The sequence below is a fragment of the Sarcophilus harrisii genome, chromosome 2, assembly GCF_902635505.1.
Source record: "Sarcophilus harrisii chromosome 2, mSarHar1.11, whole genome shotgun sequence".
NCBI classification, from domain to species: domain Eukaryota; kingdom Metazoa; phylum Chordata; class Mammalia; order Dasyuromorphia; family Dasyuridae; genus Sarcophilus; species Sarcophilus harrisii.
This window is the reverse complement of record NC_045427.1, coordinates 594,045,734-594,072,334: the sequence shown is the minus strand read 5'-3', so window position 1 is coordinate 594,072,334 and position 26,601 is coordinate 594,045,734. Positions and strand designations below refer to the sequence as shown.

Sequence of the window (26,601 nt, the reverse complement as noted above, 5' to 3'; positions counted from 1 at the left end):
CACTTAACCCCAGTTGCCTCATCAAAAAAAAAAAAAAAAAAAAAGACACCTATATTTTTGCAGAGAAAAAGTGAATATTTCTAACACTTTTCAAATGAGGGCTGACACTTTGAAGAATAGAAGACAGCAGCTAACAAGAGAACAAATTCATTGAGTTTTATTTTTTTGAAAGCTCATGCAACTTTTTGATAATCCAACCCCACCATGATCTTTCAGTCATATTATCCATATGGATTACAACTTCATTTAAAAACATTGTTCTTATCATCTACTGGTTTTCAACAAATAATCGAGGGGGAAATGTTAGTCTTCACATTTTTTAAGTGGTACTGTCAAGAATCAAGAACTGAACACATAGCTTTTTTATATCTTTTTAAAACTTTTTATATACAATGTCCTCCTTTGGCTACAACCATTGCTTTTACACAATTTAGCATTGATTGTGTTATCATTCCTTTTCACCTCACTCTCAAACAGAGAGCTATGAAGCAGCAGACAAGAGATGCCTCTCAAACAAAGACAGCAAAAGGTTAAGTGATGTGGCCAGGGTCACACAACCATCTCCTTAACACTGAGGCTAGTTCCCCTCCACTGCACCATGCTGTCTCAAACAGTTGTCATAATAAGGAGGCCTGATTTACATAAATTGTTTGAGACCATCGGAGAGATATGGCAGCCAATGAGAGCCTGAGCTCAAAGTACAAAGTAATTAGCAAAACATGGCAAAGGATGACTGAAAACTAATAGATTTTACTTCATAGACCAAAAATGGCAGAGAAGAAAACAAGCCTTTAGAAAAAATGGCCTAAGAGCCAACATCAAAAACCCAGAGGTAAAGGAATACTTAGAAGTCACAGGGCAATCACTTCATTTTACAAATGAGGAAGCTGAGGCCCTGAAAAGTGACTTGCTCAAAGTCACAAAGGTAATAAGCTTCAAAAGTTGAATCTGAACCTAGGTCCTCTGACCACAGAGGCAGTGCTCTTGAAAAGAAATAATGTAAAAATATTTTTACAGTGATTTATTTTGGGCTAGGATGATACTGTAGTGACCACATTTAAACTCTGTTTCCAGATGCATTATGTGAGAAAATACCATTATCACTTAAGATTAAGTCAGGAAGAATAACTGAACCTCACTAAATATATTAAAAGTTACACAATTTTAAATGTACTCAGGGTTCTATTTATAAGATATCGCAAAAGAAAATGATCACTGATTATGCTTTATAGATCTAAGAAAATATCAGCAAATACAACAGCTGCTTTTCTATATCTCTGGGAATATTGGGGAATTTATAATTCATACTCTTAGGATATTCTCAATGGAAACATACAGAAACATAACAAGAGATCGCATTTTTACAATGTCATAACTGTTTGAGAACAGAAAATTCACACATGATCTGGTTTTTCAATATTTACCTCAGAAGGAAAAAAAAAAAAAAGAACCTTAAGGCTCTACAATGGCAAAGCTCCTTCCAATTATGTTCTAAAATTATCCGGCTCTAAATGTTTGTGGAAGCCCTGTTTGTAGTGGCTAAAAGCTGGAAAATGAATGGATGCCCATCAATTGGAGAATGGTTGAGTAAACTGTGGTATATGAGTGTTATGGAATATTATTGTTCTGTAAGAAATGATCAGCAGGATGAATACAGAGAGCATTGGTGAGACTTACATGAACTGATGTGAAGTGAAATGAGCAGAACCAGGAGAACATTATATACTTCAACAACAATACTGTATGAGGATATATTCTGATGGAAGTGGATTTCCTCAACAAAGAGATCTAACTCAGTTTCAATTGATCAAGGATGGACAGAAGCAGCTACATCCAAAGAAAGAACACTGGGAAATGAGTGTAAACTGCTTGATTTTTGTCTTTCTTCCCAGGCTATTTTTACCTTCTGAATCCAATTCTCCCTGTGCAACAAGTGAACTGTTTGGTTCTGCACACATATACTGAATCTAGGTTACACTGTGACATATTTAACTTGTATAGGACTGTTTGCCATCTGGGGGAGGGTGTGAAGGGAGGGAGGGGAGATGTTGGAACAGAAGTGAGTGCAAGGGGATAATGTTAAAAAAAAAAAAAAAACAAAACTACCCAGGCATGGGCTCTGTCAATAAAAAGTTATATATATAAATTATCCGACTCTAAAAATATATAAAGAATTAACTCAAATTTATAAGAACACAAGCCAATCCTCAATTAATAAATGGTCAAAGGATGAACAATTTTCAAATGATGCAATTAAAGCCATTTTTAGTCATCTGAAAAAGTGCTCTAAATTACCATTGATTAGAGAAATGAAAATTAAGACAACTCTGTGGTACCACTTCAAACTTCTCAGATTGGCTAAGATGACAGGAAAAGATAATGATAAATGTTGAAGGAGATGTGAGAAAATTGGAACACTAATTAATGCATTGTTGGTTAAGTTGTGAATTGATCCAACCATACTGGAGGACAATTAGAAACTATGCCCAAAGGGCTATCAAACTATGCATATCCTTTGATTGAGCAGTGCCACTACTGGGTCTGTGTCCCAAAGAGAGCATTAAAAAAAAGCAAAAGAACCCACATTTACAAAAATGTTTGTGGCAGTCCTCTTTGTAGTGGCAAGGAACTAGAAACTGAGCGGATATCCATCAGATGAAGAATGACTGAATAAATTATGGTATGTGAATGTTATAGAATATTATTCTATAAGAAATGATCAGCGGGATGATTCCAGAGAGGTCTGAAGAGACTTATATGAACTGTTACTGAATGAAGTGAGTAGAATCAAAAACAAGACGATTATGTTATGATCAACTGTGATGGACTTGGTTCTTCTCAGAAGTTCATTGATCCAAGGCAATCCCAATAAACCTTGGATGTTAAATGCTATCCACATCTAAAGAGAACTACGGAGACTGAATATGGATGAAATCACAATATTTTCACCATTTTTGTTGTTGGTTTTTTTCCTTTCATCTTTTGATCTGATTTTTCCTGCACAGCATGACAAACGTGGAAGTATGTTTAGAAGAATTACACACATTTAAAATATTAGATTGCTTGCTGTCTATGAGCAGAGGTAGAGGGGAGTGAGTGAAAAAAAAAATTGGAAAACAAGGTTTTACAAAGGTGAATGTTGAAAACTATCTTTGTATGCATTGAGAAAAATAAAAAGTAATTTTTTAAAAAAAGGAAAAACTACATGGAAGAGATGCATTTAATCTGGGAATTTGATTAGAGACAGGAAGTAGAGTATTCCAAGCATAAAAAAACCTATGAATAAAAGTAGAGAGATTATAGAATATGATCAAGAAATGAAAAATCCAATGCGAAAGACTTCATTGAACCGATGCTGAGTGCAACACGACTAGACCCCAAAGAGCATTGTAGACAGTGATCAACTTTGAACACTGTACAACACTGTATAATGATCAACTTTGATAGATTTTGTTCTTTTCAGCAATACAATGATCTAAGACAATTCCAAAAGACTCACGATGAAAAATGCTATCCACATCCAGAGAAAGAACTATGGAACCTGAATATGGATCAAAGCACACTATTTTCACTTATTTTTTCTTTGTTTGCTTTTTCACTCTCATGATATTTTCTCTATTGCTTTGATTCTTCTTTCATTAGAGGATTAATGTGAAAAGATGTTTAATATAATTGTACATGTATAACCTTTATCAAATTGTTTGACATCTTATGATTGGGAAAGGAGGGAGAAGGGAGAAAAAATGGAAATCAAAATCCTATAAAATGTGATGTTGAAAATTAAATTTACATGTAATTGGGAAAACAAAATATTAAGTGAGGGGAAAATAATTTTTTTTTAAAAAATGAAATTATCAGACTAATGACAAATTCAACTAGAGAGATAACTTTGATAATCAAGAGAAATATAAAACTAGAAAGTCTTTGCAAATATTTAAATACTTACTATGTCTAAAGAAGAATAAGTACATTTAAAAACAGCAAAAACATAAGATTAATTAAATTCAAATATATGCAAAGTAGTTCAATCAAAGTTAGTATGGGAAAGAGAGTAACTAATGCTGCTCAACTAAGATGTTTTCTAATGTTATGGAAGATGTCTCTTATAAAGCAATAGAATTGCTGATTTATAGCTAAGATTCTCCAAATGCTCTTATTCATAGATGACACAATATTAATTACATTGAGCCCTGGATACAGTAAAGCCTCCACAAAATACACAAAAAGATTAAAAGGAAATCCTTAGAACTGTAGGACAAGCAGATTGCCCATAAAGCTAACCGATCAATAAATATTTTGGAAGAAATAAAGGACAGAAGTATTTTCCTGAAACAGTATTAGAATCTGCTACTGGCCAGTGAGCTTGACTTGAATTCTTAGCAAGATTCCAGAATATGTACTAAACTAGTAAAATATCTAGAAGTGTTCACAAAGACCCAGCACCATCTCATTAAAAATAGGTCATGCCAGACTAAATTTATGTTGTCTTTTATAACACTAAAAGATCAAAAGGTAGGGCAGGGGCAAGAACTGGCCCTGTGAATTCCTTGATAGAGGGATACTCCAGGGAGAAAAAACTACCAATACAGGTAGACATCTACTACAGAAAGCACTACTGAGTTATAACTTTCACAGAGTCCCACAACCAGTATGGGTATGTGAGAAAGGTGATAACTTTTTAAAAATATATATATATTTTACAAGCAAATGGCTAATTTGGCTAGACTGCTCCAAGAACTCTTCTTCCTTTGAATTGTCCTTCTTCCACCAATGGCTAACAGCAGAAGCAAGGGAAAAGGAAAAAAAGCTTCTACCTTCCTATCCCTGTACTCCCAATTCCCACTGTCAAGGAGAATGAAAAAAAGGGAAGTAAGAAAAATGCATTTCTATTTTTTAGCCTAGCTCTAGGTATCTACCATAAGATCCAGAATCAGGAGGAATGCTTTTCCATACTTCCCCATCCCATCATCAACGTACTCCCTTCTCTCAGTCTTCTTACTTCTTAACTCAGGCCATGGGATCTACAACTAAATCCATAAGTTTAAGACCAAGGGGATAAATCCCTATTCCTATTGCCAAGGTTATACTGAGGGACAGGTTATAAATTGTCATGTATCTATGTCATATATATTCAGAATATTACATAATAGTATAGCAAAGTATAGTATATGTTATATATGGCAGCCAAAAAAAAAAAAATAAGCCAATATAATTTTAGTCTACAGAGATACAACTTCTACAATAAGGTTGCCAAAGATCATTGTATTCTGTTCTAAATAAGATAATTCTGAATAATTAGGTCCAATTCTGGAAATCATCATTTAGAAAGAAACTGATAAACTATAGAGCATCTGGAGGAAGACAACCAGATGATGAAAGACATCACACTGAAGGAACCTAAAGTATTTATCCTAGAGACAATGTTAGAGGGACATAATAGTGATCTGCTAGGATTTGAAAAAAACTATTATGTGGAAGGGGCATTAAATTTCTATTTCTATCTAGGAGATAGAATGAGGAACAATATGTACAAGTTTCAAAGATTAAAAGGTAAGGCATGATCAAAACAAAACAAAACAAAACAAAGGTACTTCAAAGAGGAATACGTCCATAGACCCCTCTTTGTCAATGGAGTATTTAAAGTAAAGGGGACTCTTGACTCAGTATGGAATGAACCTTCCAACCCTGAAACTCTATAATTCTGGTTCATGGGATTTAAATAGTTTTTTCTTTGTTTTTGTAGGATGGTCTGCTAATAACCATGATTTGTAATATTTTTATGTATGTGTTTATATGTAAATGTATTCAAAATTCCAAAAAGGAAGCTTAAAAATTGAACTCTGATTCCTAGTTTGTGAATTAGAAACTAATTATTTCTGTTTTACTTAAAACTACATTTATTAGGGGAAAAAATGCTATTTCTCAAAGCTTTCTACTGTGATAATCTGAAAATTAATTATATGGTCCTCCAACAGTCTGCTTTACTTGCCAAAACTTACCTCCTACTACTGCCAAACACAAACTCTATTCCTGTTAAGACATTTTTCTAGTGTCGCATCCATCACATACAATTCACACTTATGTACCATCTTTAACGTGCTTTGCTCTTACCACCAGGGTGGTTTTTTAACTCTCTCTCTCTTTGTCTCATTTTTTTAAACACCGTGGCATATTTTCCATCTCCTTAATTTTCTCCTTGAAGACTTCCCTGATTATCCCCAAGTCAAAAATAATCTTCTTGCAGCTGCTAATGGCACTTATACTGTTTCATACAACTCACCAGCATCTGATTACATATAGTTCTGACTGTTCTTTGGAGTTTTGATTGTCCAAACACAATGCAAACTATTTGAATGCTACAAGTTCTGTCTCATATTTACATCCCTCTTATCACAACATCAAGTACAACGTAAAGTACATAGAGATACCTACTGCTCTGATGTGACTAACAATATTTAATCTGTTGAGATAATCATTAATTTCCTAGGCCAACGGGGTATTATTTATTAAATAAATATACAAAATTTTAGATGCACATGGAACTGTGTGGAGCTAGACCAAGCTGTCTTGATATATCTGTCCCAACTGCTTATATTCTTTAAAAAAAAAAAAAAACCAACACGGCCTAGATATACACGTAAGAAATACATTAGAATAGATATATAGATATTTAAGTGTTATGATGATGCTTAAAAAAGAGAAAAAAAATTATGTTCTTTATCCTTCCTGAGGTACAGGAAAAGATAAAAGACTTTCAAGTTCCTAGTCCACATCCAGAGTGTGAGAATTCACAAATTTAGCAGCACCTAGGTGATAATGATTGTAGGTATTACAAATTGTTAGATTAGAATTAGAACATCTAAAAGAGCAGGATAAAATTAAAATAGTTCTGAAACAAATGAAGTATAACAAATTGGTAGACAAATCACCTGTACTAAACCTAATTCAATAAATTTGAAGCATAATACTTAATCTTGAGAACAGCCAACTAACCAACATGCATGATGATTTGTGCTTATGTGTACCTATATAACTTTTGAAAGGCAGGCAATTCTTCTACACATATTTCCACAATTATCATGCTGCACAAGAAAAAGGGGGAAAAAAGAAAACAAAAAGTAAGCAAATAGCAAAAAAGTAAAAATATTATATTGTGATCCATATTCAGTCTCAAGTACTTTCAAAAGTACTTCCTAAAGACTACCCATTTTTAGTTTGAATTTTATGAGTCCAAAGGTTTTTGATTTTTTTAAAAGACTCATTCAACTAGTCAGCCTAAAAAAATCACTGACATTTTTATTAAAATTCATCAAGCCTCATCTCATCTTGATTTAACAGACCCTTTGTATACATGCCAAATGTTTTGTTCTTTAATAATAAAAAATGCAATAAATTTGCTCCAAAATAGGAAATGCTATACTCATACCACACCCACTCACAAAAGAGAATTTATTTCTCAAAATTTATTAATTTGAATTAGTACTGACTAGCAATCTGAATTAGAATATTAGGTAATGATCCTACATAAGTATGGTTATTGAAATGATTTAAGACAAGGGTTTTTAACCTTTTTTACATCCTGGTCCTCACTGTTACTCTTTTGAAGATTATGGAATCTTACTCAGAATAAAGTTTTAACTGCCTAAAATAAAATACAGAAGATTACAAAAGAAACAAAAGATATAAATAATAATAAAGGAATGCTTTTCCCATCCAAGTCCCTGGACCCTTTGAAACCTAACCATGAACTCTGGGTCAAGAACTTATCATTTAATGGATCTCTTCCATCCGTGAATTATGTGTTATTTTATAAATATATATAATCCTAGCCATCAATCATTTGTAAATCAACACCAAAGCAAAATGTCATTATACATAAACCAAAAGATATTTTCAATTCCTTAAAGACACACTATCATGCATCTTGACTTCTGCAGGCAGGCAAAACACAACATGAGAAGATTAGAATAAATGCTATTTAACAATAAAAAAATTTTTTCCTATCTTAGAGATAACAACATGGATTTAACTTATTTTGACAGAAATCACCCTAATCTTTCACTAGTTTACAGTTTTTTAAATGATATTTTCAAATTTCTCTTTCTCTATAAGAATGCAATTTATAAATCCATTCAAAGAGAGCTTCTAGGGTAGAATAATGCAGACATAACCTCAAAGACATTGGAGGTTCAATTCCCAACCACCATAACAAAGCAAATACAGAAAAGGTCACATTTTTTTTTTTGGTTTTCCAGTGTGGATAAAAGTCATACTTATACTATAATATAGTCTATTAAGTATTCAATAGTGTTCAATCAACTTTAATTTAAAAATACTTTATTGCTTAAAAAAAAAAACTCATCATCAGCTGAGCCTTCATTAGGTCATAAATTTTTTTGTTCACGGAGAGACTTAGCTCAATTTTTGGATAGCTGTTGATTGATCAGGGTGGTAGATTACTAAAGGTTGGGGGGGGGGGGGTTGTAGATGTAGCAATTTCTTAAAACAAGACAACAATGAAATTTCCCACAATCAACTAACCCTTCATTTCATTTGAATACTTAGAGGTTATTGGAATCTTTATAAAGTGTTAACTCATTAGAGTTGATAGAGACAATAATTATCTAACTTAGCATGGTTCAGTATGACTGATCTGATCTTACAAGATGATGTTATATGGGCCAGAACTTGATACAAGGTACTAAGTTGAATTGATAGAAACAATGCTTGTGTTCACACCTTTAGAGAGCTCATATAAGCAAAAAGCTCTTAGGGCCACAGAGTACTCTGGCAGGAAGCCCACAAGCCCACTCTTGGAGGTGGAGTCAGATTCATGCCACCTTTGTGCTGGCTGGAAGCTAAAGAAAGCAGGGGCAAAGGACAAGCTGCAAGAGGTCACTGTAGGATTATTAATTGGCCTAATTTCAATACTGTTATCTCAGGTTAAAGGGAGGCCCAAAGAAAGGGAGAGAAGCAGGGGAACAGCCTCTCAAGTGGAATAGTTAAAAATAATAGTTAGAAAATATAACATTTATAGAATCTAAAGTTCTTAATTTGATACAGGGATGGTCTGTCACAGCTCCAAGACAACAGCAATAGTAACAACAAAAATCACCAATCACTGATTATGGATCACCATAAAAATACAACAATTAAAAACATCTGAAATACTGCAATAATTGTCAAAATGTGTCAGAGGCATGATGTGAGCACATGCCATTGGAGAAATAGTGTGCTCCCTGTGCAACAAGAAAACTGTTTAGATCTGCACACATACATTGTATCTAGGATATACTTCGACATATTCAACATATATAGGACTGCTTGCCATCTAGGGGAAGGGGTGGAGGGTGGGAGGGGAAAAGTTGGAACAGAAGTGAGTGCAAGGAATAATGTTGTAAAAAAAAATTACCCTGGCATGGGTTCTGTCAATAAAAAGTTACTATAATTAAAAAAAAAAAAAAAAAGGAAAAATAGTGTGAACTGACATACTTGACTCAGGGTTGCCCCAAACTTTCAATTTAGGGGAAAAAATAAACAGTTCATGCAACATCTATAAAGCATAATAAAGCGAAGTGCAATAAAACAAGATATGCTTGTACTCAAGGCAGTAACACCAGATACAAATTCCAGGATGTACAATGTCAGTCAACTAAAATGCATGACATTATGTGCTAATACATAGATTATCCCATAAATTACACACTAAGTAAATTTCTGCTTCATTCTAAAAAGTCTCTCTCTCTCTCAATAAGAAAGAAAAATGGCATGAGCCTTGGATGCAATTATAATGCTAATGTGAATGCATGTATAAGCATAGGCAAATCACTGGACATCACTGAACCCAGAGTCATTTAGTGGTAAATGTAGTGGTCACAGTCTATATTATATCAAGGATTCTGAACCTTTCATGCATCATGGCCCCTTACAGTAGTCTAGTGATTGTTACATATATTCAAAATGGAAAGAAATGCTAATTTCAGCAAGAGGTAGTGAAAATAAAGTGTATATTTTTAAATCGTACAAGTTCAAAGATCCTCTGAAATTTAACCACACGTAGAGTGGAGCCCTCAAGTTAAAAAACCTTAGAACAGCTGATTCTAAGGTTCCTTCAACCTATACTAAAGATTAAGGGTGAATTTGAAAACCAATTTCCCAGATGGTTTCATGGCACCCCCTTGTGGCAAACTCTCAAAAAAAGAATACAAACAAAATTTTAATAGTACAAATACGACTAAATGAGAGTAATTGCTCAGAGAATTTTGGAGTTAAGAGACTCTAGGGTCAATTCATCCAACTTTCTTATTTCCACTATATATAAAGAAACTGAAATCCAGAGTAATTAATGGTACATCACATGGTTACAAAGGTTGGCAAAAGACAAAGCAAAGACTCCAGATAATGTCTCTCAGACTAGCACTACACCACACTGTCTTTTTAAAGATACGCAATACTTCTATTTCAAGCTATATTCAATTTTTAAAATCTAGGAAAATGAGAATTTGAACAATCCTCTGGAATTATATATTACAGGATTTTGACCATTAGCTGAAAGACACCATTGTTTTTTGTAGTCTAAAATCAAGTCTAAAATGCAAGATAACTGGAAAATGTTCAGAAGGTGTCACTGAAATTCTTTTAAGTCTTATAATCTATATGGAGCTAGGAGGCATAGTGACAGGGCCTAAATAGTAAATAGACACCAAGCTTTGAATCAGAACTCATCTTCTTGAGTCCATGTCTGGTCTCAGATACTTCCTAACTTTGGGACCTTAGACAAGTCACTTCACCCTGTTTGCCTCACTTAACTTATCTGTAGAATGAGCTCCAGAAGGAAATCACTACAGTATCTTTGCCAAGAAAACTCCAAATGTCATGAACATTCAGAAAGGACAAATGAACCACAAGGCCAATGGAAGGTGGAGGATCCACCAAGGACAGTAGGTGCAGAGCTCAGCCTTGTAACTAATCTCTGTACGTGTGACTCGGGATCCCAAGATCCAGGGGAAGAGCCAGAGATAAGGAAGTCAGTAAAATGACACAAGAAAAGCGGATCCAGCCTCCATATCATGTCCACTTACAAGCAGAGTTAACTACTACAAGTGGTTCTGGAAACTCTTAATATATGGCAGGGTCAGAAGCACTTCTGTCTGGCAACTTGAAACTGAAACTTAGGAAATTAGGGACTTGCCTATGTCCACTCTACTAGTAAGTTCCAGACGTGGGATTTGAACTCTTGCCTTTTTCATCCCATATTCAGCACTCTATTCAGTATCCCCATAAAGAAAACTAATGAGACAAAAAACTAAATAGGTGCACTATCATCTTGAAACAGGTCTCAATAGCAGTGTTACTCTTGTATCTCTGAATCTTGAGAAATTAATGGAGTTTGTATTATTTTAATTAAGTTACAAGTACCCTTACATTGTTTTTTAGTATGATAGACATAGAGATTAACTAAGATAGAAAAATACAAAGCTAATTAATTAATTGCATCAGACAACCAGACTAAGCTAATTCCTATTTCTTGTTCTAAAGACATATGGGTAAAATGGTATTTTAGATTCTTTTAAATGTTTATTTGAAAGACAATATTTTAAAAAAGCATTATTTTCTTCTTTTTAGCTTCATCTTTCAGGTCACTAGATGACACAGTGACCAACCCAAAGTTCCTGTGAGAGTAAAATGAGGTAATATTGATAAAGAACTTAGTATGTGCTTGGCACAACACAGGCATTTAATAAAAGTTTGTGCCCTTCCTTCCCCATGAAGCTCTAATGAGATACTACAAATAAAGCACTAGATAATTCTAAAGTGCTCCACAAATGTTTGTTAGAATTATTATTGCCCTCAAGTACACACACACACACACACACACACACACTCTCTCACACACACTCACACTCACACACACTCTCTCTCTTCCTCCCTCCCTCCTTCTCTCTATCTAGTTCTTGGTTTCATAGATATGGAATATTAAGCTGGAAAGGGCTTGAGAAATTCCAGTACTCAACCTTGATGGAGGTAGTTCAGGATTATGAACCCTAACTCTTGGGAATACCAATATAAAGTCCTTACTCATCATCCTAGGAAATGACTTCTGCTGAGACACAGCCTGGCAACTTGCTGGCTCTAACTGCAACAATTATTAAAGTCACAAAAAAAGAAAGTTCTTGCAACAAATTTCCAGGTATTGTCAACAAATTCAGTTGTTCAACAAATCAAGAGATTGACTTAATTTTTATTAATGGAAACATGGCATTTAAGAAGCAGCACTGCCATATGCTTTTGTCTCTATACCCAGAGTCTCATGTGGTCTTGCCATCTATCTTGGAGCCTCAACGCTTACTATGAAATTTCCTTGAGAGCAAGGACTTTTCTAATAGGTTCCCCAATACTTAGCACATAGTAAGCACTTAATAAAAGCCTCATTCATTCATTCAGTCATCCAATCCCCTTATTACCAAGATGAGAAAAAGGAAATTAACAATGGGAGCATCCCATGGTCAAGATCAAACAAGTGAATTAGGAACAGAAAATGACTGTGCAGAATCCTGGACCCATACCTCTAAACACTTTTTTACCTACTTTTCAGTAATTTTTTAATCTCCATAAGTTGAAAACACCAACCGATACCAGATCTAAGTCTGTCTAATTATTAGATAAAATGCAAGAATGAAAATCCTTTGTATGCATTTATTATACTCTATTTCCTGTCAACCATTAACATTTTTTAAAAAATTGTTATAAAAATCAACTTTACTCTTAAAAGCATTATGGCATAAATTTATTTGGAGAATTTAAATAATTCATTACACTGAATAATTTTCATTTAATTCAATGCTATGTTATGCTAATATATAAATTTAATAAATGTTAAAAAAACAAAAAAGTTTCATCAACTCTAACGTATCAGCAATTTATATCTTAAGACAACAGTATTCAAAATACTCCAAATATGCTTAAAATGACATTCTCCTTTTCTCTAACATAATGGAAATTTATTTTTATCTTCCTGTGGAAAACTGCAGTATTAAAAGTATTGATTCATTTAGAAGATAAATTATAGCAAGTGTTTCAGATTTAATTTAATGGAACACTACACAGGAGGGCCATAAAACAGCATATTCATTCCTGGTGCTTCCAACAGCTGGCAGGGAGGCAAGCTAACATTAGCACTTAAGATGCAAATAGCACTAAATAAAAGCCATTTCAACTTAGCAACACTTTTGCAGTTTAATTTCCAAATAACATTTTGGCATATTCAGTGGTTTATTTTGACAAAATAATTAGATCAATGATTACATTGGTGACCTCCATCCAAATGAGTTTATATTAATATAGGAAAATCCTGCTGACCTTAATCTTGGGGATATAATGGATAAATGTGAACAGTCCTTGTAGATTCAAAATAAGTGTCAGGTAATCTTAAATAACTTGATGTTTTAATAGGTGTCATTAGCTACAGAATTCATCACTCAAATCAAAGTAAACTAAAAGGAAAGCTATTCAGAACATTAATACAAAAATGAATTTCATTCCAAAATTCGACTAACAAGTAAGTACCATACTAGATTTGATAGTTATCTGAAATTTTCTTTATTCTATTTTATTATTCATATTGAAGTGACAAAACTGTGCTTTAATACTGTGCAAAATTTAAAAGAAATTAAAAGAAAACCACTCACATCAGTTAGACATACATAACACTAAATAGTTGCTAGAAAAGACTACTTAGAAACTTATAATAACCTAAACCAAACAATTGTCCCATTCAAACCAAATCTGTTTTCTTCTTCCAATCCCACTTAAATTTTTAAAAAAGATTACTAAGACATATGTAAATGAAAGAGGACTTCTTTTCACTAAATCTAATAATAATGTGCTCTTGTAGTGTAAATTGTCAGCATTTTGTCCTAAATATCTAAAAATCAGATGAAAGACAGAAAGAAATAAAGGTGAATCAAACATTCTGAATCTTTTCTTATTCTATCTCCTATTTTTGATTAAAACAAAAAAAAGAAATTCTAATAATCTTTTCATTTCTAGGAAGAACAACCCATCATTACTGGAGAGAAAGGTGAAAAATAGTCAATATGCAATGACCAAGAAATACGTAACACAATCCCTTACAGAAACAATAACTTTCATCATTTCATCATCATCATCATCATCATCATCATCATGATAATTAATTCACATCTGCTCTTTTCACGAAACTTGTCAAAACTTCTTGTACCTTTACTCTCTGAATGCATCAATCATTTCTCAACAAGGTCACTAGACTAAAGGAAAAGGCAACCATGTCAGAGCATTCTTGATTAAGGAGAGAAAATATGATTTGACTCATAGGAAGATTCCTATAATATCTTAAACAGTGGCACCTTTTACTGCCAATCCAGAGCATCAAATTTAAAATAATCTTCACAGAAAAGTAAATCACAATATTCAATTTGGATATGAAAGATAACAAAATGCAAATGGAGCATCTGCATTTTTCTTATGTTCTGGTGACTTTAGTAAGTATAAAAAGAAAAAAATTAATAATAGTATTTTTATTTTTAAAATATAATAAACACAAAATCTTAAGGTCAAACAGAATTATTTTGAAACTTTCTGCAGCATCAAAAATAAGACATTTTTAAAAAGCAAAAGCAAGGTTTGGGGATTTATTGTGAAAACATACATCCTTCTCTAATATTACAACAGACTGAAAACCTGAATTATGTATTTTATGCCCACCTTTCAGCATCACACATGCCAAAACTCAATAAACCAGACCTCAAATTACTGACACTACAAAGATGATAGATTATTTTGGATTTTACAAGAACTACCATAAAAATGGACCTTGACTTTTGATGGTTAAAGGTCAATTAAGACAATCAAAGCAAGCTGGAGAGATATATTAAAATGCATTAATCTGCCAACATCAGAGTGAAAGACAACCAGTAGAAAACCTAGTTATTGCACCCTTGACACCGTCTGACATCTGCCAGGCTGCAGCTAGTGATTGCAGTCCCAACACAACATAAGAGAAAGCATTTACTTCAAATACTATGAATTATATCATATTTCTGTGATACTTTCATTCTTCAGTATTGCAAAAGTTCAAATTTATATTTTTAAATCTATATATGTGTGCATATATATATATATATACTTCTTTACACAATGCTCAATGATCTTTTCTATAAAATTGTTCACATATTTATGTTAATTTTAAAAATATGATACATTCAAAAGACAGTGGTCTAACTTTTCACTAAAAAAAATCAAAAGGAAGACATATAATTGCATAGATTATAAAGATGGACATGGAGATGGACAGGAAGTCCACTGAGTTAGTCCGTCAAATGTATATAATAGCAGCTAATTTACATAGCACTTTAAGATTTACAAAGCACTTAGCATACCTTATCAACATGTTATACCCCAGTACTTACAACTTGTACATGAGGCATGGTTGGACAATGATCTAAAACCAAAATTAATGGAAAAACTACAAGTTTAGAAAAATAAAGTATTTTTATGATCCCAAACTGCCTGCTATCACAAAAGGTCATCTTTTTATACCATGATTCTCCCAATGATGCTATAAGATTATGAATCATAGACCATAATCTCAGAATTAAAATTACAAGTATCTGGAAGGGAAATGTTATTTAAAAAAAAAAAAAAAGAGGTGGTTAGCAGGAGATTAAAGTACAAAACATGACTTGTATAAAAGAGGTGGTACGAAAGACATCAATCCTAGCAAAGAAGGCCTGTCAGATTGCTAAAGCAAAGGATAACAGGTAATCAACCTGAATGCTATGTTATACTCATAAAATATCAAAAGAACTATAGGAAAGTCCCTAAGACATTGGGTAGATCCTGTATGAAGGATTGGTAGAAAGATGTAATCAGGTAACACAAAGGGAATTGTAATGTCCATTAGTAAAGTAAGATAATGAATCCCTGATGTATCAAAGTCTGGAACAAAAAGAAAAAAATCTAAATATGTTCAGACAGCTAAGGGAACTTGACTCATTTAAAGTTAAGACTTCCTGAAAATTCCAACAATCTCCATTCTGAACACCTAAACTTTGTCACTGATTATTTATAATTACTATTATTATTATTATTACTTCTTTTTAGTAATGAAAAAAGTTCTGATGATATCCAAAGATGTCAAAAGTATCACTACAGAAGTTACTAGGATACTTATTCCTATAATACAGAACTGCTCAACAGCTACCTTACCAATATAATTTACAGGGAAGTTCTTATGTAAGCATTTTGAAAGAAAGCATTGGAAATAGAATATTGTTTCAGAGATTTAAAAAAAAAGTTTATATTTTGTGAACGTTTTCTTAGGTAATGAAAACAATCATGAAAGATTTCCCTATAGGGCAAAAACTTTAAGTCATTTAAAAACATATTTCCATATTTCCTACTTTTTATAATATATGCACTATTAAATAATAAAATATTATAACATCCAATTTGTTACACTTAAAAATGCTTCTTTGATTCATTTTAGTAGGCAATCAAAATTATATAAAATTTATCTTGTTAGACAAATAAATGAAGAAAATTATTAATTTGCAGCAGCATGCCAAAATACATGTCATTAAGTGAATGAGCCAAGTAGGTAATATGACCAAATAGAATAGCTGAAAATGATGGAACACAGAACAAGCAAATTAGGCATATTTTCAATTCCTTACAATGATTACTATACTTTAAACATACTCTACCTTATCCCAAAAGTCGACCAAAGCTGTAAAGTCCCATTTCTTGGCATATGCAACGTTATATTTCAATATAGCATCCTATGGAAAAAGCATCAACAAAATCTAAATCACTGATTGGGGTACAGAACAGTTGTACTATTAACTCAATTGTCCACTAAGAAATTGTCCATTTATATAGAATTAAGACATTTTAAAGTAATAATCCAAACTCATTACCTACCTACCATATATCATATAACAATAGATATACACAAAGAAAATGCACATTCATTTTTAAATAAGCCTATGATAAATGCAATTTTAAAAGTTAATTAACCATGGATTGTGGGACGTGAAGAATGAGACAGGAAAATATATAATGTATTCAATTCCAATAAATAATTTTTCAATTGCCTAATATTTGATATTTCCTATTCAATTTCTGCCACGTCAGAAAGCCTCATCAAAAATCTTTTTTTTTTATATTTGAAATTTTACCCACATCTAGCAAACTGGTTAAGATGATAAGAGATAGGAATAGTCAATGCTAGAAGAGTTGTGGGGGAAAAAAAGAATATCAATGCACTGATGATGGAGCTGCGAATTAATACAATTCTATAAAGCAATTTAAATTTTTGCAAATAAAGTGACTAAATTGTCTGTATACTTTTTGACCTGGAGATTCCAGTTAAGCAGGTACCCCAAGGGAATCACTCATTATAAAAAGTAATACTTGATTTCAAAGAACAACTATAGCAAGTTTCTCTGCAGAATTGGAGAGGCATTGCTTATGCTGTCAAAAATTTTCAATTTCTTGATTGGTTTATCTCACTTTTCCTTAAAATTTGCTTTAAAAATAAAATATGCCTATTATAAATGGAATTAGGAAAAATAAACAAGGACAGGAAGATGGACCAAAGAAATATATGATGCACTAAAAATCAATAAATAAGATGCCATTTATTAGCATTTCATATTTTCTGTTCAACTACTGTCCTCTGTCAGAGCCTAATCAAGGAATTAATTATACCTAAATTTTCACCTTATATCCAAGACATCTGCAAAAACAAAAGATGGTTCGGAAGGGTTACTAGTAGTCAGGCACAGCAATAAACTACTGGTGGAATTGTGAATTGGTCCAACTATCTACAAAGCAATTTGGAGTTACATTAAGAAAGGGCCAAAAATGTCTGTATCCTATGGGCTGGAAAAAAACCACTACTAAAAAGATATATCTAAAGGAGGTAAAAGAAAGATTCCAAATGCAACAAAATAATTGTAGCAGTACTCTTTGTGGCAGCAAAGAAAAGGAAGAAAAGTTTGTGTCCATCAATTGTGAAATGGATAAATGAAGAAGGCTTAAAAATATGACAATAAAATCACAACAGGAAAAATTCAAAGAAGCATTTAAGAATTACATGAACTGATATGAATAAATAGAACCAGGAAACCAACCTGATTTTATACCAGGTTTCATACAATGATAATGATAAAAATGCAAAGAATAACAACAAAAAAAGAAACTAAATGCTATTTAATTGTAAAAAATAAATAAGATTATCTCTGAAGGAGATGAGAAAATGAACCTCTTCTTCTTGCAAAGGGAGGGGATTATGGATATACAGTGGCTATGTATTGTCGATTCATGATAGCTAGTTTTTCTAAAATGCTTTCTACATCCTCCCCTCTTCTTTTATGCTTTGTTACAAGGTATAAGCTTAGCTGCCAGGAAAGAAATAGATTCAGAAATGATGACCAAAAAAGTTGATTTTTTAAAATTCAGCAATTGTTAATAGTTTTGTTTTTGTACAGACTATTTTCAGGACAAAAAAAAAAATGTATATTAAGGAGTATTTTATTTACATTAAGACCTTCCAGCATGTTAGAAGAATTCCCAGTGGCAAATATGGGAAGACAAGGACAGCAGCAGTTCCAGAACATAAACAGAAGAACTAGGTTACAATATGCATCATCTGAAAATACAATTGAATCAATCAATAAGATCAAAGTTCTGTTTGATACAGATGATTATGCCATCTACTGGTGTACTTGTTTAACAATTCAGAAAGACAACTGGCTGAGTCTGTTCGTGTCAATATAATTCCTCCTCATTAACTATCTTCTAACACATTGTTATATAATTCCCCCAGCAGTTTTTGTCAAACAGTGAATCCTTTTCATGATAGGAGTTTTGTATTAGATACATTTGCGTCTGTTTCTGTTCTGCTGATCAATTTTTCTGTTTCTTAATCAGTACTGAATTGTTTTAGTAACTGATTTATAGCACAATTTGAGATCTAGCACTGTTAGACACCCTTTGCTCCCATTTCTTTTTACTACAGTTATTCCTTCCACATAACAACTCTCTCAATCACAGTTTTGATATATGTCAGGCTGGCATAAGAAATTAAATGGGACATTTTGCATAAGATGCAGACAACACATGAAGGCCAACAGATAACACAGACAAAGTTTACAAGTGCAGAAATGCATAAACTATATGTATAGTATTGTATAACAACAACATATTTTACCTTCTAATATCATAAATATACACAATTTCTTCTTCTCTGGTAGAAAAGGAAGATCAAAACAATTTATGTACATTTTCCATATTACAGAGATACTGTATCCCTAACTGTATTACAAATAACTCTGTTTTGAGATTACTGACTTCCCCCTCTCCATGAATTTCATTACTTTTTTTCTAGTTCTATAATCATTTGATACTTTGATTGGCATTATACTAAATAAGTAAATTAATTCAAGTAATGCTGCCATTTTTGGTATACTAGTTTATACTACCCATGAGAAAAAAATTTTCCCAATTACTTAAGTCTATTTCCATGAACAACTGTTTGTAATTGCATTTATATAGTTCTTGCATATATTTTGTCTATTTTTTTTACCTTTATATTTATTTTAAAATTTTTCCCAGAAGCAGCTATACCCAAAGAAAGAACACTGGGAAATGAGTGTAAACTGTTTGCATTTTTGTTTTTCTTCCCAGGTTATTTTTACCTTCTGAATCCAATTCTCCCTGTGCAACAAGAGAACTATTCGGTTCTGCACAAATATATTGTATCTAGGATATACTGTGACATATTTAACACATATAGGACTGCTTGCCATCTGGGGGAGGGGGTAAAGGGAGGGAGGGGAAAAGTTGGAACAGAAGTGAGTGCAAGGAATAATGTTGTAAAAATTTACCCAGGCATGGCTTCTGTGAATAAAAAGTTATAATTATGGGGGAAAAAAAATTTTCCCCAGTTATATTCAAAACAATCTTTTTGAGCTCTAAGTTCTGGCCTTATCCACACATATAATTAAAAAACCACATTGCATATATTTTAGAATTTAGAAGTTCCTAAGTACTGTAATTCATCCTATAATTTTAAATGGAATTTCTTATTTATTTCTTCCTATTTTTTGCATTATATAGAAATTCTATGGGACATTATATAGAAATCCTATATAAACTGAACATTTGCTAAAATCAATTGTTTCAATTAATTCTAATTGACTCAGGTTTCTTTAAATAACACCATCAAAACAACTACAAAATGTTAATTTTCTTTTTTCTTTACATATGGGTATTCTTTCAATTTCTTTTTCTTATTTTAATGCTATAGAAAGCATTTCTGGTACCATGTCAAATAGAAATACTAATAATGGACATCCTTGCTTAAATTAAATTTAAAAAATTAAAATTCATTTTCACAAGGAAATAATTCGGGAAAAATTTTTTGCAGCAAGTTTCTTTGATAAATGTTTCATTTTTCCATGATATATATATATATATATATATATATATATATATATATATATATATATTAAAAAAAATTCTCAAAATTACTACTAATTAGAGAAATAAAATTAAAGTAAATGTAAGATTCAACCTATTAACATCAGTGGCAAAGATGGCAAAAAGGAAAATGATAAATGTTGAAGCCATGGGAAAATAGGTACACTAATGTTGGTAGATCTACTCTGGAATGGGTTCAACCACTCTGGAAAGAAATTCTGAATTATCCACAAAAAGTTACTAAACAGTATATTCCTTTGACCCTACCATGCCACTAGCTAAGCATATATCCAAAAGAGATCAAAGAAATTGAAAAAGGTCTTATGTGTATAAAAATATTTACAGCAGTTCTTTCTGCCGGGGCATAAAACTGAACATAACAAGGCAGTCCAAAAATTAAAGAACAGTTGAATAAATTGTTGTATATGAATGCAGTTGAGTATATGCTGTAAGAAATGAGAAAATAATTTCAAAAAGACATAGGAAGACTCATATGAACTGATACAGGATTAGGGGAAAAAACAAACCACTATGAAAGCAGAAGACAACTTATGATTCTAGAGGACCAATAATAAAACACATTAGATGCAGACTATACATATGCATTCATGTGAACGAACAAACACACACACACACACACACACAGGGACACACAATAATCTTTGAAAAAATAGGTTTTGCTTAACTATGCATATTTATTACAAGAAATTTGCTTTTTATTTTTTAATGGTGTGGGAAGAAGAAAAAAGAAAAAATAGATTTCTTTTAATTTTGCAAAAGTAAGGTAGTCAAAGAGGTCCTAGAGATGTGAAATGTTGCAGCAACTTCTAATGAGTCACTGTATTATTACTTTTATTTTGTTACAAGAAACTTCCCACAGAGCAAGAATAATCACTAAGTACTAAAATTTTTCTCATTATTTCGGCAATTAGAAGGAGTATACATAAATAGAGGATATAGCTTATGAGTTGAATATTACAGAATGGTATTTAAAAATATTAAGAGCGAGAAGAAGGAATGCACTGGGAGAAGAGAAAGGGAAAGAGTAGTTCTTGGAGTAAATTATCTCATATAAAAGATGTACAAAAGAGCTTGTAAAGTGGAAGAAAAGATAGGGGAGAAAGGGAAAGCACTTGAATCTTATTTTGATTAGAACTGGCTCATAGAGAAAATAATAAACACACTCAGTTGGATATAGACATTTATTTTACCCTACAATAAAGTAGGAAGGGCAGAGGATAAGAGAAGGGGAGGAAAGGAAGCTAGTGGTTGAGAGGCTAACAGAAGGGAAGGAAAGGGAAGCAGTACTCAAAAATAAAATGATTTTGAGGGGACAGGGTGAAAGGAGAAAGAAAGTAGGATAAACAGGAGGGAGAAAAAGGAACAAAGGGTAAAACATGTTAACAATCATAATAAGGAAAAAATTCATAGCAAGTTTCTCTGATAAAGACCTCATTTTTCAAAGATACAGAGAAGTGAATCCAATTTATAAAAATAAGACTCATTCCCCAAATGAAAAATGGTCAAAGCATATGGCATGGTCAGGTAGTTTTCAGAAGTAATCAGAGTTACTCATAATCATGTTACAAAAAAGTTCTAAATCACTTTTGATGAGAAAAATGCAAACTAAAACAATTCTAAGGTACTGTAATATCTATTAGATTGGCTAATATAACAGAAAAGGGAAATGACAAACATTGGAATGTAGAAAAACTGAGATGCTAACTAATGAACTGTAGGTGGAGCTGTGAACTAATTCAATTCACTCCTAGAGCAATTTGGACTATGCCCAAAGGGCTACAAAACTGTACATACCCTTTGACCCAGCAATACACTATCAGGTCTGTATCCCAACAAGATAAATAACAAAAAGGAAAATGGCCTATCTGTACCAAAAAATTTACAGTGGATCTTTTTGTGATGGCAAAGAACCAGAAATTGAGAAGACGTTCAACAATGGTTGAACAAGTTATGGTATTACTGTAATGGAAAAGAAATTATTAATCTATATTTAATATCAATTTCTTAGCCTATATGGCTTCTTGCAAAGGAGTACATGCAAATTTTTTTTTAACTTTATGACAGCATTCAAGGGACTCTTTCTGCTCATCATCCATAATAAATACTCTAGGTTAAAAAAAAAAATTTCCTAATCTATGTAATTACTGACTATATGATTTCTAAAAAAACCAATGTTTTTTTCAACCACTGAGATAATTGTCCTTCACATGAACACATTTTTTTCCATGAGTCTGACATCTAACATCTTAATCTGAAAATATAAGTTACATAATGAGTATTTCTCATCATGCTCATTAATAGGGGTTTAGTTTTTCTCATAGTTCCTTTAGCATAAAGAAGAAAATGAGCAATTTGATATAATGAATCTAAAATCATTGGGAGGAAGAAATTAAATTTAGACCAACATCTTCTAATTTATCACAATGAGTTTAAATAGTAGGTAAGCCACCTATATTTGTCTTAAAACATTACGACAACAATTGTTATTATAATATGGAACTTTAATATAATATTTTAAATCTATTTATGATGTAAAAATATTTTTACTATAATGTCCAATACTTCAAAAATATAATTACATAAAAATTCTGAGGAATTAAACCTAAAAACTGCATTATTATGAAACACATTTTTTTTTTTACTTCAAGGATCTATAATGTCATCAGTGTGCTCATTTACTTTTACTAACAGTTTAGTAAAACAAGTTATATTGTATTTAACATCTACTGGCCATCCTGCCATCTGGGGGAGGGGATGGGGGATAAGAGGTGAAAAATTGGAACAAGAGGTTTAGCAATTGTTAATGCTGTAAAGTTACCCATACATATAACCTGTAAATAAAAGGCTATTAAATAAAATATATATATATATATTAAAAAAAAAAAAGTTATATTGAGTGTCCATGGCTAAAAAAATTTATCAACCTGAGCACAACATTCTGACTCTCTCCTAACTCAGCTTCTTTGGTCTTCTCCTCAAAAATAAACGTGTATTTATATACATATATGTGAATATATAGCTATATCATTCCATCATCACTAATCCCATGTTCATCATGTTCCCTTGAGAGAGCTTATACTGTATGTCTACCCTTCAAGGCAATTCAGCATCACAATCATGTTACACTGATGACCTAAAGTAAGACTAGTGGAGTTCAGGATATAATCATTTTTATGATAGAAAACAAATAATAAATTATCAAGCTATAAACTATTTAAATTAACAAAAGATATCTGGTAAAAAGCTATGAAAACCAAGGGAAAACTTAAGATGGCAAAGGACTTGAGAACCAGAAACAATCCTAGCGAACATCTAGTTTAACCTCCTCACTTTACAAATCAATGAATAGGCATCTGGAACATGCCAACTTTGTGCCAGATACTATGTTACCTTCTGGAGATCTTAAAGGAAGTAAAAGTTAACATGAGAAGGGAATCAACGCCAACCATGGAGGCAAAAGCACCAAGAGAAGATGTAAGCCATGTGTAAGGATCAGAGAGAAAGATACTTGGCTGGACCAAAGAACATAGCCCCAAAAAAAAAAAAAAAAAAAAAAAAAAAAAAAAAAAAAAATGTTGAGACTAGAGTGACAGAATGGTGCTTGATTTGTATTTTATCCTAGAAATAAGAGAGAACTACTAGAGTTATTTAAATAGAGCAACAATATGGTTATATCTGTGCTTGATGATAATCCCTTTGGCAGTTTATGTGAATTATGGTCTAGATGGGGGAGAGACCCGAATCATGAAGACTAATCAGGAGATTATTATAATAGTACAAAGAAGAGGTAATAAGGGCCTGAAACTAAGATAGTGGCTGACTGAATAGAGAAAAGGGTTGGACACAAAAAATGTTGTAAAGGTAGATACAGCAAGATATGGCAGATATTAAAAGAAACAAGGTCTGAGGAAAAAGCTTTAGTTCACTACAATATAAGTATTAGAGTTTGGATGTGAGCCTGGCTTTTAAATTCAAAACCTAGTACTCAAAATTTCAATGCCCTCAAAAAGACATCTATTCTTTTTTTACCCAATAAATTAATACCTTCTACTATTGTCTATTCACATCTTTTGACCAATTATCAATCAGGGAATGATTTGTATTTTTATAAATTTGAGTCAGCTTTCTATAGATCTTAGAAAGGAGGTGTTTATCATAAACACTGACTGTAAACATTTTCCCCCAGCTTTCTGGTCCTTTCTAATCTTGGATACATGTTGCCTTTCATAATGTTTTCTACTTTTTTTTAGTTATAAATTCCTCCCTTCTCCAAAGATTGGACAGGTAGATCGAGCCTTTTCTATGAAGTTATCTGAAGAGAAGACCTGCCAATTAAATGAATTTAAAGTGTTCCTTAGGATGAAAAGAGTCTTCTGTTGAGGGAAAAACCTCAAGGCCTCTGCATATGGATCATCATAAAGAATTGCTAAAGGGATTGATAATGGATTAGTATCTAAAAGTAGTCCATTAGATCAACTGTGATGAACTTGACTTTTTCAATAATGAGGTGATTCAATTCCAATAGACGTGATGAAAAGTGCCATCCACATTCAGAAAGAGAACTATGGAGACTGAATGTGGATCAAAGCACAGTATTTTCATCTTTATTGTTGTTGTTTACTAGGCTTTTTTTAATTCCTCATGTTTTTTCCCCCTTTTGATGTGATTTTTCTTGCACAGCATGACCAATGTAAAAATATGTTTAGAAAAATTGGATTGCTTTCTGTCTAGTAAAGGGAAGAGATGGAGAGAGGAGAAAAATTTGGAACCCAAGGTTTTGCAAAGGTGAATGTTGAAAACTATCTTTACATGTATTTGAAAAAATAAAATGTTATTTAAAAAAAAAAAATCACAAGGTCCTGAGTATCTTATCAAATAAGTACTAGGAACTGTTTCATTTTTGTCTGTATGCACAGTGCATTGCACATAGGGAGGTATTCAATAAATGCTAACTGAATTATAGGTATTTAAAAAAAAAAAAACTCATCACTGATTGTATCTACCATTACTGTTAAGATTAGAGATGAGTTTCCTTTGGTTAATTTAAGTTAGTACCAGTGACAAACTAAGGCTTTCACTGGTTCCTGAAATTAGTCTAACCAAAATACCAATGAAAAATGATTCTATGTTCCAATTCTTAGAAAATTATCTCCATTATTCATGGAAATTGTCCTTTTAGAGGCAGATTTTTAGATTCACTTAATATTCCTGTTAATTTTAATAATAAAATCATAAAGCACAAAATGTGTCTAGAAGTTAAAAGACTGATGTGTGGCCCAAAGTGAGGAGGAAGAGAGGGAGGGAGAAAGGGAGTAGAATAGGGAGGGGAAGGGAGTGAAGAGGAGAAAGAGAGAGAGAGAGAGAGAGAGAGAGAACGAGAACGAACATTTAACAGGGTGGAGGCATTCCAGAGAAACAACTTTGGAAATAAATGATGCACTTATTTAAGTCATTTACAATAAGTTGTCAGGGAGCACTGGATAATGTGTAAAGTTAAAAGGTACAGAATAGTGACCAACAACTCCATTAAGGAAAACAAGCATACATTGGACATACCTTCAAATTTTGGGGACGGTTGAACTTGTTAAGGAGTGCTGTCTGAATGAGCTCCCACCGACTGCCTGCTGTTCGTTCGCCATTCTTTTAGAAAAAAAGAAAGGGAGATTAACTTCAAAGATATCCACATTCTTTTGTATCTTAGTTTTAAAAATGGGTCACACACACAGACACACAGCACAATTTTTGTTCATACGTATACCTAAAAATTTCACTCCCTTTTCTTACCTCATCTTCTACAGGGTATAAATTTTGTTCTGAGCAAGGCATTTTGACATGTTTATTATCCCATAAATCCCTATAATGTGTTGGAAAAGGCTTAGGAACTTCTCCAGCTTTCAAAAGATCTACCTGCAACAAAGAGAATATTCATAATGCAATGTGTACAATCATATATCCACCTTTCACAAAATAACCTAAAGAGTAAATACTAAACAATATAGATTAAGGTCTAAGCTTAATCCCTCAGCACCACACCCCAAAATAGCTTTAAAACAATTC

General features: G+C 32.4%; 1 protein-coding gene across 2 annotated transcripts in view; it reads right to left on the bottom strand.

Moving 5' to 3' along the window:
- Nucleotides 1-26,601, bottom strand: part of PARG (poly(ADP-ribose) glycohydrolase) — a 116,987-nt gene that overhangs the window by 73,828 nt on the left and 16,558 nt on the right. For both annotated transcript variants that reach the window (XM_023494628.2, XM_012540194.3), the window contains exons 5-7: nucleotides 26,329-26,451; nucleotides 26,101-26,184; nucleotides 16,743-16,817 (exon numbers count right to left, since the gene is read on the bottom strand). In XM_023494628.2, the coding sequence (XP_023350396.1) occupies nucleotides 16,743-16,817; nucleotides 26,101-26,184; nucleotides 26,329-26,451 (282 nt within the window). The remainder of the gene's footprint in view (nucleotides 1-16,742; nucleotides 16,818-26,100; nucleotides 26,185-26,328; nucleotides 26,452-26,601) is intronic.